The sequence below is a fragment of the Limanda limanda genome, chromosome 6 (assembly GCF_963576545.1).
Source record: "Limanda limanda chromosome 6, fLimLim1.1, whole genome shotgun sequence".
Classification (NCBI taxonomy): domain Eukaryota; kingdom Metazoa; phylum Chordata; class Actinopteri; order Pleuronectiformes; family Pleuronectidae; genus Limanda; species Limanda limanda.
Window position 1 is genome coordinate 6,469,779 of NC_083641.1, and position 13,056 is coordinate 6,482,834.

The following is a 13,056-nucleotide window of genomic DNA, read 5'->3' on the forward strand; positions in this document are numbered from 1 at the left end:
AATTGGTGTAATATGCCCACAGTAGAGCAAGTCCCATAGATTAAATGAATTTGAACCCTGGTGGGGTGGGAGTCATTAAAGATAACGAACGGCTCTCCCTGCAGGTCCCCTGAGCTGTGCTGTGTTTTGCCTGCGTCAGTCTTCTCAGCTCTTTTCGTTTTTTCTTCTGTCAACAGACTCCACTTGTGAAACAGCCTGCCTGGCAATTGACTTCAAGAACAGCTGGTTGCCACAACATCAACCCTTGGATCACAGTGCTAGAGACAATGCATGTACTGGATGGATGAGAACAGCAAAGAAGCATGTCAGACCGTGAAGTGCTTTTCTGTAATGTCTTCAGATATTAAAATACGTTAAAGGGTAAAATGATGAATAGAGACAGATACAACAGGCTGATGTGTAGTTTTCATGTATATATGTGTGTGTATGTGGTGCATGGGTGGGTGTATGTCCCCTCTTCTGCCTCTCTTTCTCACCCCCCCCCCCTCTCTCTCTCTCTCTCGCTCTCTCTGTGTATGATTTTGTCTTGAACTTTTAAACTCAATTCCAACAACTGACTATTAAAGGCAACTATGTACTAAAGGAAAAATCATTTTAACTCTGCACAACATAATATAGTGCAGTTACAGGTATATCGCAATACATTATATGCATAGAGAGTTGGAAAGTGATTCCACCTTTGTTGACCCATATCCCACATAAGCTGTTGAGCCTCTTAAATGTAACACCTTGACACCTGCATCCAGGAATAGGGGATAGAACTGACAACTCAGCGCAATGTTCTCCCAGTGAGCAGTGAACACAGCACATCCGGTGCTGCTCTGTAAGGAACACAGAGAAACACACAAAAATATTCTCAGAAAAGTAGAAAAGAAAAGGAAGGATTTAAGACACAAAATATCACCTGATGATGTATCAGACACACACACACACACACACACACACACACACACACACACACACACACATACACACACACTCACACACACACACACACAGACACACACGCACGCACGCACGCACACACATCTCTCATTACACTTTCTGCAGTGATTGGAGCTAAATTGAAAGAGTTGTTTAATCAAAAAAGGAGATAAATCATTCAAATGTCCTTTGACTAATTTGTAGGATCAATAGGATAATATTTCGGTGTCCCTCTCAATTTGCACTATGGGATTAGGTGCGTGGAAATAGAGCAGTGCATAGTTAAAGGGGCTCTCAGAATTAAAAACATGTAAAAAAAACTTAAATTAAATTAAATGACTGTTTAATTTAATATTAAATAAAGGCTATATATATAAATAAAGATCAGTGCGAATCTCAGGCCTTTTCTTTGCATGATTTGATCGTTCTTCTTTTACTGCCACTGAAAGCTCTCATGTTTTTTACAGTGAACCGGTGCATTTGAATTGATTCATGACACGACTGCAGACTGTGAATCAATTGGCTGCACTCTAGTACCATCTAGTGGAGATAGAGTATACAGTGTTGATAACTGTGTTTTGCAGCGGGAAAAGAAGACCTGACTTCATGCATCATCAGGGAGTCATTGTGTTGATGCTGAAATTGCATAGTACTGGTTTCAATCAGGATTAAATGGGGATATTTTCTTGTCTATCAAGGGACCAAAAATCAGATAGGAAGAATTGAGTTGTTCCGTGTAATATGAAACAGTTGTTTTTTATCTTTAAACAGCTAAAATATCCATGATATGGTTCATATTTTACAAAAAGAACTCCATGCTAAACCGTATTTCTGCTGTTGGAACTCTTGTGCAAATAAACTCACCCTAGAACATGCTGTAGGCTACACATGTCATTCATGGTCATGTTTGCTTTGGCTTGGATATTGATCGAAGTATCTCATGTTTCTCTTACTCATTTTCTGAGTTTTTTCTCTTTTGACATCCATACTCTGCATTCTGTCTGCCACCATCTTATCTCCGCAGCCCTGGGGATTCCCAGACACTGCAACATGCAAGTGGTTTGTGTGTATGTGTGTGTGTGGCCTACAAGTAACTACATGACCACAACAATAATCCCCTTTATTTAAACTCTGGCCTCCAATTGTGTGGACCCTTGGGAGTGCATGTGTGAGTTGTACTGTATTGGTGTGTGCTGTCGTGCTGTCATGCTCTTGTGAGAGAAACAATGGTCGAGGGCAAAGTTGAAGAGTGGCGGCCCCTCAGCATTGTGTGAGCAGCAACAGATGTTCACCATAATTCATCACACTTGACCTCCGTCTTTTGAAAACCAGTTACAGGGCACGGTCCGTTTGCTTATTGTTCTGTTACAAGTTTTGTCACACTCATCCAGATTTTTTTAACTACTAACGGCCTATTTATGATTTTAGTATTATGTAAACTATTTAATACAATCACTTTATATAGGCCTCATTCTGCAGGATCTGTCTCTACAGGGTTGGAAATAACCAGAGGGGATGTGTGTTGCAACAGGAAACATCTGGGTTTCTGTTCACATTATTTATTTTATTATCTCTTTCATCAAGATGAGAACTTCAGGCCAAATGAAACAAACCACGGCCTTAACTGCGCAACACTTTTGTTTTCGTGTAGGATTGTTTAGGGCGATTCCACTAGAGGGCGCTCCTGAGACAGCAGACTAAGCCCGGAAGTTAGCGGCATATCCCTTTAAAAATAAAAGCTATATTTAAATGTAATACTAATGGTCAAGGGAGTAAATCGAGGTTTTGTTGTTTCAAGTATAACTGTCGGACTGGCAATACATGTTGTAACTTTTTTGGTGCATAGTATTTTAAGGTGTCATTTATTGTGTGTATTAATATTTATAAAATTCGATGTTTTTATCCACATTAGTTTTATTTCAAAATGTGTTCTTTTCAGACTTTACTTACGGCTATTTATTACACTGTATTCGTTTAAATCGGTTTTATTTTAAATTTATCAGATTTAACAGTTTCGTTCATTTTTAATAAAAAATGCTGTTGGAGCCATTTCTGTTAATTTTTAAATTATTTGGGTTATTTTCAAGTTTCAAACATTTTGGCAAATTTTGGTCATAATTTCTCTGGTACACTTGATGTCATTAGAGAAGCACTGGGTGAAATAAGAAGGGGATAGGTGACAGAAAGGGACTGGGAGAGAACTCAAAGTGGGTTTACCTAAAGTTGACTATGTGGTAAATGGTGAATAAGGCCCGAATAGCAGAAAACAAGCTCGGGCCACCTTAGTCACTGTCGGCTTACTTGGCACCCGGGTCTGGCAAACAGGTGCGGACCGCCCAAGTGCCATGATTCTATGTGGTAGTGGGCCGGATGTGGGCCAAAACGATTGTTCTGTGTTGCAAGGAATTTATGATAGGAAAGCATCTCTCTGCTGGGACATCTTCAGTGGATCCAAAAAAAATCTACATTTGAAGCATTTTATTTTGGAAATCCTCGACAGGAAAAGCTCTTATTTTGTCTGCCGGCGGACTTGACGTTGGTAAGAGGAGCCGAAAGCGGCCGTCACACACAGACACTCGGACAGACAGACAGGCAGAGAGGGAGACAGGGAGGCAGGCAGACAGGCAGACAGGCAGGACTTTACGGGATGGGAACAGACGAGTGGGACCCAGTGTTTCCAGCTGTTGGCAGTTTGTTGCGGAGGCGCGGAGCTCATGCGGAGCAGCCGGGATCTGGCCCCGGGACACGGACACCGCTGCGGGGGTCTGCGAACTAAACCATGGGAGCGGTGAAGTGAGGAGAGAGACGTCCCGGAGAGCAAACAGGAAAACAGCAAAGTAAGTTACTGGGGAGGAAAGTGACCAGAAGCGGGACAAGTAGTTGTGTTGGACTAGTTTCCAGTTGGTCAGAAGCTGCGGGTGGAACTGGGACGGACACAGAGCCTGAGGGACAGATCAGGTTTCACGTTCTCTGGTGTGATTGGGAATGCGCCCCTCGTGTCCGCAAGGAGAGGGACCACGCTCATGCGCGCGCACGCACGCACACGCAAACTTTGCAAACTCCTGTGACCGAGACAGCAGTGTGATTGACAGCTGCGAGGGGCGGGGTATAGGTGGAGTGGATCCTGAACGCTGCTCCCACATGTGATCGCTGCTGTGGATGTGGTTCCATGTGGTGGATCCACCAGTGGAGGTGTGTGCCACGTACAGCTGCTGCTGGAAACCCGACCTGCAGAGGTGCCCGGGCACAGCCTGAACACTCGGGCTGACTTCCCAGGGCATGACATGGGGGTTCACTTTGTGGTTAATGCACAGAAACAGATGGTCAGACTTTTTTTTTTTTTAAATATAACAAGACTGTTTTAAATTCAGGTTAAGGTTTGTTGTCGAGTAACTTTTCAAGATCAAATGCATTTACTTTGATGTTTTGTGCATAACAAACTAAGCAAGAAGAAAAATCGGGGGACCTGGTATTGCAGGACCTCCAGGAACAGTGCACCTTCGCAGTAGATGGCGGTAATGCACCTTGACATTAGGGGTGGGAATTGGCAAAAATGTGACGATTCAATAGTATTGCGATATTTGGGCCACGATTCAATTGTATTGCGATTCTGCGATATATTGCGATACTGCAAGTATTGCGATTCGATTCTGCGATATATTGCGATTCATGTCCCCCATATTATTCAAAGCCATTACAACAAATGAGGAAAATAAGACTGCTCAAATCACTTCAAATGTCACTTTTAATTCTGTGAACAACATTGTCATCTACACATTAACTGAAGTGTAAAAACTAAGAAAGGGTAGTGCAAAAACTTTGTCCTTGAACATTCAGGACACAGGACCTTTATAATTATTTTCTGAATAGGAGACCTCTCACATGAACACTGAGCTCCTAGCACATAACTTACAATTATTTAAATACAATACAGTAAGATCAAGCAGACATAATAGAGTAACATAAACCTGAGAATAATCATATAAATAAGAGTAACCTAGAGCTTCAATTAAATTGAGAAAAATAAACAAATGTGTAGTACTAGAGTCCAGTCCAGTTGGCTGCAAGGTCATGACCAAAAATGTTAAATTCATTTGGGAATATTGGCAATTTGTACAGAAAAAGGAGTTGGTCAACATGCTCAGATGTTAAAGTGCTCCTCTGGGCTGTTACATATATAATTGTAAATAAAACATAAAGAAAAAAAAATACTTGACATTGGTGGCCACCCGCCAGTAAACCGAACAAAGAATAAGGATGTGCACATATATATGTTTGATATGGACAGTGCTCATTAATCAACAGATAAAATAATGTATAAACTAGTGTTGTAGTCCCAGCTTGCACTCAGCTTCACCTCTTAATGATCTTTGGCTTTTTCTGAAATACTGTCTCCTGTCACCTCACCATTAAGCGTCACTGGGTTTGATTGTTCTCTGTGCTTGTGAAAAAATGCATTCTCCATAACTACCGCCTAATTGTTTTAAAACACTTAAGTGGCGTCTCTTTTCCTTTAAGCTCACCGTCTCCTCCTCTTCAGTGTCATGCATTCATTCGGCTTAAAAGGATTAATGTGGCATCCGTCCAATTTAAATTACACAGTTTTCAGCCTTCAAACTGGAAGAATAAATTGGGACAGAGCGATCTCTACGACACAGAGAATACAATGGGGGCGGCTGTGGCTGAGGGGTAGAGTGGTCATCTTCAAACCAGAAGGTCGGAGGTTCGATCCCAGTCTTCCCCATCTGCATGCCGAAGTGTCCTTGGCAAGATGCTGAAGATTGCCCCTAATGGAGAAAGTGGCTGCCAATAGATGTACTGTGTGAATGGGTGAGTGGCAAACTGCACTATAAAGCCCTTTGAGTGGTCATCAAGATTAGAAAAGTGCTATATAAATACAGACCATTCAACATGATCATCGGAGCACTGGAGGATATTCAATGTAGCTAGGATTAGATGGGAGAACTAAGAACATATCATGTGAAGGCATATCCTGCATTATATAAAGAAAAGCTGTCTGGAAAAATCTGTTGTAAGGCTGAGGAAAAGTGGGAATTGCTTTGAGCATTAAAGTGGTGTTTTTCTAACAATAACAATAACATTTCCAGACATGACCTGTGGGTAATATCCGGAGAATTGGCTACAGAGTTTACCTGTAGTTTGCCTTTCACACGTGCACAACACATCGGGAGGTTCTCTGCACAGACGCGTTCACAACAGCATCTACTCCTCCACATTATTCAGGTAGGAGGTGGAGCAGTTGGGTGCAGCACACAGAGGCAGGAAGTGACGTGTTAACTCTGCTGTGGAGATCATGTGATTTTCTTTACAACACACAGACACCTGTGATGACTCTTTTCTTCACAAACTCTCTACATCTTCGTCGGTGTCTTCTGCGTGTGTGGCACCGCTTTTTCACCGGGAGACTTTCAATTATCCCCGGGAAGGTCACATTGATTACAAATCACATTGTTTACAAATATGCAATATTGAATTTAAAATGTCAATTAACTTGACAACATGAATTCATAACTCTCACTAAATAATAACGATGAAGTATACAGCCAAGACATCGTATACATAGTATTTAATATTTTTAATGTATAAAATTAAATCTTGAGTCAGAACAGGCCTGATGCAGCTGATAATAGAAAAAATGTTGTTATCATGGTGATCTTTGTTATTCACGTTCTAGTTAACTAATGCAAATTAGGCCACAGCAGCAGTGAGTATATGTAAACAACCCCCCCCCCCTTCCCACCACTTATTTTTGCTTTAATCCCCTATCATACTACAGTAATTGGATTTTCCCATGCCATGAAGCCTGTATGTAGTTATGTAAAGTGATAAGTTATTATTTCATTTCTCACCAGTGCTCTGTACATGAGCTATAGGTGAGTAAATAAATAAACATGGCTGAGGATCCTTAGCAGACAGTGGAGCCTGTTGTGCTGCTTTCCCAGGATAGAAAGGTGCGAAGAAGCGGTGTCTGAAAGTGAGAAGGTGTCAGGGCGTGATTCCACAGGCATTTGCCAATTGTCCACTCAGGGGGGTTCACGGCTCTAACTGCTGTTGCCTTTGGGTAATTGCAGTAGTTAGAATGCGCTTGATTTGAAGGCAGCACCGGCAGCAGTTTTGTGTTAGTGGAGGTTTATTGGCAAGAGGTTGAGAGGAACACCTGGTGCTAAGAGTTTATGATCCTTGCTGAAGCAACAGATGGAGGCAAGGATGCAGGTGGAGAAGGAGGGATGGGTGAAGCACACACAGGAGATGAGCTGCTGAAGACCACGTAGGTTGTAGCATTAAGCCCCTGGTCAAAAACTCACTAAAACCCACTAACATCAGTGCAACGTTATGACATACATTGAGCTTCAGGGAGATGGAGACTTAAAAAGCCATGGCCAGTTGTGTGCTTATTTTTTTGGTAAATCTTGGTAACAACCTGCAACAGTGACTGTTTATTTGTATTGTGCAAGATGCAACACTGGCAAGACAGCGAAAAGCATTCAGTCGATTTTGAGTTTGAAAGAGAGAGACTAAAGTAAAATATATAACTGTAATATTAGCACTGGTCTCCATGGTGCGGTCTTCTGTTCCATCTTCCCACTTCCGACGCATCGTTTTCAAACATGTTGGCCTGTTTGTGATGCTGAAACCTGACTCAAAGGGTAAACAAAAACTGCAATTCCTCTACTGGCAGTTGGAAACAAGTTTTTGACAGTTTTATCTGCCAAAAACCTTTGTATACCTGCTACTTTGGGTCTAAAATAGGTATAAGTTACATGAGGTCTGAGCCCACTAGGCAGCATTTGCACAAGCTAGTCTGTTCCAAGTGACAGAAGTTCTCCTTTTGAAAGGCTCAACACATAATCCACAATTGACAGCACAGAATTAAAAACATGGCTCAGCAATGCTGTTCCAAAACACTTTTCACAAAATACTGTCATCTTATCTTAGAAATACGCAGAATTCTTTCATCAAGTCATTCATCAGTCTGTCCTTCATGTTGTTCATTCCTTAATGATATATGAATTAGGTTTAAAAAATCGCATGGCAGTCAACAGTGTACTCATGTATGTTATCACAACTAAAAAGTGCACAGGGTGAGACGCTAGATCAAATTGTTCAGTCCATGCCTTGAAGAAAGCTGCAGCAGTGAGAAGTTCGAGGGTCAAACCAAAAGAAAGTGGCACAGAGGTGAAGAGCTCTGTCTCAGCAGACTTTGAGGTGTCATAATCAGCCTCCATATAATGAGTACTATGCAGTTCTGTCAACTCATCCTCTTTCATAATCTGAGATAACTAACCCCTGTTAGATATGTGTAAGCAGCCATGACAGGAGTCGCTGAGTGCAACCTAACTGCATAACATATTTAAAAACAAATTAAAAGATTAGAGAGAATTAAAATCCTAGTGCTTTTTGCATTTCTTTGGAACATTTTCTGTAAAGCTGTAAAACTGTGGCATGTGTTTTTACCACATGTTTTGCTGTGTCACGTCCTGGTGACTTTAACATGACTGTTTACTTTCGCCTGTTACCCAACTCTTAACCTCTGTCCAATATCCATTCTTATTGTGTGTGTGTGTGTGTTTGTGTTTGCACACGTTGCATAAGTTGAACAGCTTTTGTATTCACTGTTCATTTACCCTGACTTAGAGGGAGCTTACACCTGCTGGAAAAAAGGTATGAAAGCTTTTTCCCTGGTCACATGTGTGCACTTTATTTAATAATGTCTTTGTGCGTTTCTGAAAGTGTCTTTTTGTTTCGTTTATTTTATTACTGAAGTTATTTCAGCTGTTTTGTTTTTTTACTCAGAGCATATGGAAGTTGGATTTTCAGAGTTAGAAGTTGTTTCTGAATTAGTTTTGTCTGGATGCAGTGCACCAAGGCTCAGAGAACATACTTGGGAGACATATTAAGGGACTTATAATAAATTCAAATTTAGATTTTTATAATAGCCGTGCATACTAATTGTAGTCAGTAAACTTAGAAAGGGAAAATTAACTCTTTGATTGAGAATACCTTAAAGATGGCATATGAAACAGGATATCTGCTCTAATTTCTGCATTTAGAAACAAGGTGTGTTGATCTATGTTAAGAGACAGCTCAACAAACCTCAACAGGTGTATGTGGTTAAAAAAGTTTCAAGGGAAAAATAAATAAACTGTTGTTTCCCCAGGGCATAATGGTCCTCCTCCTGTGTTTTGGCTTGTCACTGCTGGCAGCTGTCCAGTCCAGCACCATCAAGAACTGCCACCCTGGTTGCCACTGTGAGGTGGAAAGCTTTGGCCTGTTCGACAGCTTCAGCCTGACCAGGGTGGACTGTCGAGGGTTAGGACCCAGCACTGCCATGCCCATCACCATCCCACTGGACACTGCCCACCTGGACCTGTCCTCCAATGCCATGGGTCCACTCAGTGACACCATGTTATCTGGTCCAGGCTACACGACCCTCATCAGCTTAGACCTCAGCAGCAACCATATTACAAAGGTTGGTGGTTGATGGAAACAATGTGACTTTTAAATGAAAATACTAATATTACTTTCTCTATTTATGTGCCCTTAAAAACCCCATGTCATTGTTATCGGTTTATCGCTTTGTGCCTTCAGATAGCGTTGTGCCAATAATGCTCCTGAACATTTCTTATTTTAAGAGCAACACACCCATCAGAGTTCAGAACAAACAATGCACACTGGACAGGAAAATCTGAGTTAGTCTGAAACTAGAAAAGACCCTTGCATCAGACTTTGCGCCGGGTGTGAGATCTGGCTTTTTAACTTATCTACTGTTATCTCCTGCATCACTCTTGAACATGCCATTGTCTCATCACAGCTGTTGACTATCACTCAGTTATGTACCTCTTCTGAGAGATCGTACCCACCTACTGAAGTCACATAGACACATTGAATGAAATAGACACATTCATGAATTTTGTTTTACTTAGAATACTCACATTTTATTATTACTCCGCTAGCTACTACAGGCTAAAGGTTTTTTTTTTAAAACATATATGATAGCTTAGCTGGTCACCCCAGATGTTCAATAGGTCACAAGGCAGGATGATTAATTTCCAATAATAGAATAGTGGGGTGATTTTAAAAATAGATATTTAACAATACTTTTTTCTTCTTTTATGTGTGAACGACCACACTGAGAGATATATGAGAAATGTTTCTTATTTGATGTATTTCTTTATTGGTTGTCTGTGTCAATCTCTTCCTTTCCCACACTTTTACAGCTAAGCCCCAATGCTTTGTCCAAGCTGCGTTACCTGGAGACTCTGGATCTGAGCCACAACAACCTGGCGAGCCTCACCTCAAGCTGTTTCTCTGGCCTCCCTCTGGCTGAAGTTGACCTCAGCCACAACAGCTTCCAGGAGTTTGACATTAATGTGTTTGCCACTAAAGTCAGTGGTGAACCTGTCAGCGTGGATCTGTCTCATAACAAGCTCTCATCGGTGTCCACGACTTTGCATGGAAAAATTTTACACATTCAAACCTTAAATCTGTCAGCAAACCGGCTGTCAGATGTTCCCAGGCTGGCAGGACTTCCTCTGAGGTACCTCAATCTGGATGGTAACCCCATCGTGCAGATTAAGGAGGGAGCCTTTGCTCTGCTGAAAGATCTAGTCTATTTATCCATCAGCGGCCTTCATGAGCTTCAGGAAATTGAGTCTCACAGCTTCAAGGGCCTGCAGAGCCTCCAGGTTCTGGATCTCTCCAATAACCACAAGCTGAAGGCTCTTAGCCCCGCAGTTTTCAGTGAACTAGACTCCCTGCAAGAGCTGAATTTGTCGGGCTCTGGTGTGCGGTCCTTGCCTAATAACATGCTGGCCCACTTGCCCAGTATTAAGAGTATTACTCTGGGACGAGGCATCCAGTGCTGGAGGACCCAGAAACAGGGACAGTTCCACCCGCAGCTGGGTCAGGTCCAACACCACCAAGTTCTGAACTGTAACGTGGAGGGTGTAGTGTTGTGAGACTGGACATGGACCATTCCTTACAATCATGATGCCAGAGCTGTGCCTTCTTTTTTGATATGCAAACACTTTGTTTTGCAACTCTCTGAAATACCTCTTGAAATATGTCTTAAAGGTTTCATGTAGGCTTCATGAACTCTACACACGTGTATCATAAATGCTGCGACTTTTTAAAACAGTGGCGTATTTTACAGAACTTTGCATAGGACAGAACGATTTTTTCACATCTTCACATACAGTAGAGTTTAAAATGGTAGGAAACTTCCAATAAAAAACAAAACTTTAAGTAATATTCAACTTCATGTTCTTCATTTAAAGCGGGACCATGTTAAGAGCTTTTTGCACTTATTCCAATACCAGTCAGATTTGTTTTTTTATAAAATGCACATTGACAAAATTTCATCCAGTGTTGAAGCCTACAAAGCCTTCTGTCGACCACTAAGAATTTTCATTTGACTTTGAATGTGATAATTAATGAAAATAATTAAAAGGAATATTTCAATATTTTGGGAAATGCACATATTCGCTTTCTAGTTGAACGTTCAAGAAGACGATTGAGGCGAACAGCAAGCTGGGCTCTGTCCAAAGAGTTCAGCTTTTGTACGAAATGACTTAAATGTGTATTATTTGAATTTTGAGCCAGGCTAGCTGTTCCTCCCTGTTAGGGTTCTTTATGCTAAGCTAAACCAACTGTTTGGTTTTAGTAAAATAGTTAATAAATGTTCAGATTGTCAACATGTACTTTCCACAGAGCAGTCCTTTTTTATCTATTGTGGTCTGAACGGAAAACATCCAGTAAAGACTGACACAACTACAAAAGAGAAAGATCTTTCATTGTCACTGCCAAAAAAGGATTATTCTACTGCTCAGAATTTCTCTTACAAATATGAGCCAGTGACCAACATCTTGTCCACTGCGTTTAGACTGTTTTTTTTCAATTTGACACAAGGTTTGGTGCACATTCTTTGCAATATGCAGTGCTCGCTGATCTGATTGACCTTTGTCTTGCGTGACAACTGGATAAAACAAGCTGTGTCCATGCTGACTTAATTTGACCTTCAGTCAAAGCAGATCAACAAGACACACGTGATCAGCGAGCTATGACAACTCTGAGATCTTTAGTAATGGAGTGATGCTGGTCTCTGTTGATGTTTAAACACCCAGCTTCACTATCTGTGCTGTTGCCTGTAAACCCTACCGAAACATTCCTGTAGTATTTCTGAGAGGATCAGCCTCAAGACTGCATTTTAGGATTTGTGACATTTTGAAAGGCTTAAGTGTTTTGGAGGTTTTAAAAATAAATCCACCTTCGTCAGCTGGTTAATGGAAATCCAGATGAGCCCAGATTTGTTATAGGAGTTTATATTGTGTATGTACTGTTTGAAATTATATTGTATATAACTTTTCCAATATATGACACGTATGTGTAATACATTGACTTTTCTCACATTATTGTTTCATGTTGTGTATGATGTAAGGATGGCAACATTTGTACGGTATGACAGAAAAGGATTGTGAACCCACCAAAGAAAGTGAAACAAATATTGCAGGAACTGCCAATTTAACTGGAGCCACTTCAAATTTGGGTTTCTCTGTCGCACAAACAGAAAAAACGTTTCTTTAGTTTTTACTAAATCCTGCTAAAACAGACAGACAAATGGATGGAAACATTAGAACTGCACTCAGTAGAGCGCATACCTCCACCAAGGCATAACCTTAACAGCCCCCTTCAATTCAAATAAGTCTGAGGCCACATTACATCTCAACTACATCCTAGTGGTAGTTACAGATTTCTACCCCTATTTGCCACCCACACAACCACATTTGAATTCAGTAGATCCAGATTCATGTTTGCATCTACATGAAATGGCATTAATCCATCAACCAAACCCCTAATTACGTCTGAATGATTTCATTAAAGTTCACACAATTCTGAGAGAAATCAGTGAAAATGTTGAAACACGCCCTATCTCGAAATGTTAAAGAAAGTGATAAAAAAGATTACGACTGAATGGGCTCTTTCTGACCCATATGCAACCTTCCCCAGGTGTTGTGGTTATCCATCCAGTACTTCTTGTATAGTGCTGATATATCAGACAAACAAACTCAGAAAAAAACCCTCCATTGCCAAGGTAACAAAGCCAAATACAAG

The 13,056-nt window shown here is 41.0% G+C and overlaps 1 protein-coding gene across 2 annotated transcripts; it reads left to right on the forward strand.

Moving 5' to 3' along the window:
- The first annotated feature begins 3,472 nt into the window (after window positions 1-3,472).
- On the forward strand, window positions 3,473-12,353 carry tsku (tsukushi small leucine rich proteoglycan homolog (Xenopus laevis)). 2 transcript variants are annotated; one of them, XM_061072750.1, is made up of 3 exons: window positions 3,473-3,761; window positions 9,104-9,415; window positions 10,164-12,353. In XM_061072750.1, exons 2-3 carry the CDS (start codon window positions 9,110-9,112, stop codon window positions 10,902-10,904), a joined length of 1,047 nt encoding a protein of 348 aa, XP_060928733.1. In that variant the 5' UTR covers window positions 3,473-3,761; window positions 9,104-9,109; the 3' UTR covers window positions 10,905-12,353. The 2 variants fall into 2 exon arrangements, with proteins under 2 accessions (XP_060928733.1, XP_060928732.1); XM_061072749.1 differs by lacking the exon at window positions 3,473-3,761 and adding an exon at window positions 8,309-8,607.
- The last annotated feature ends 703 nt before the right edge of the window (window positions 12,354-13,056 follow it).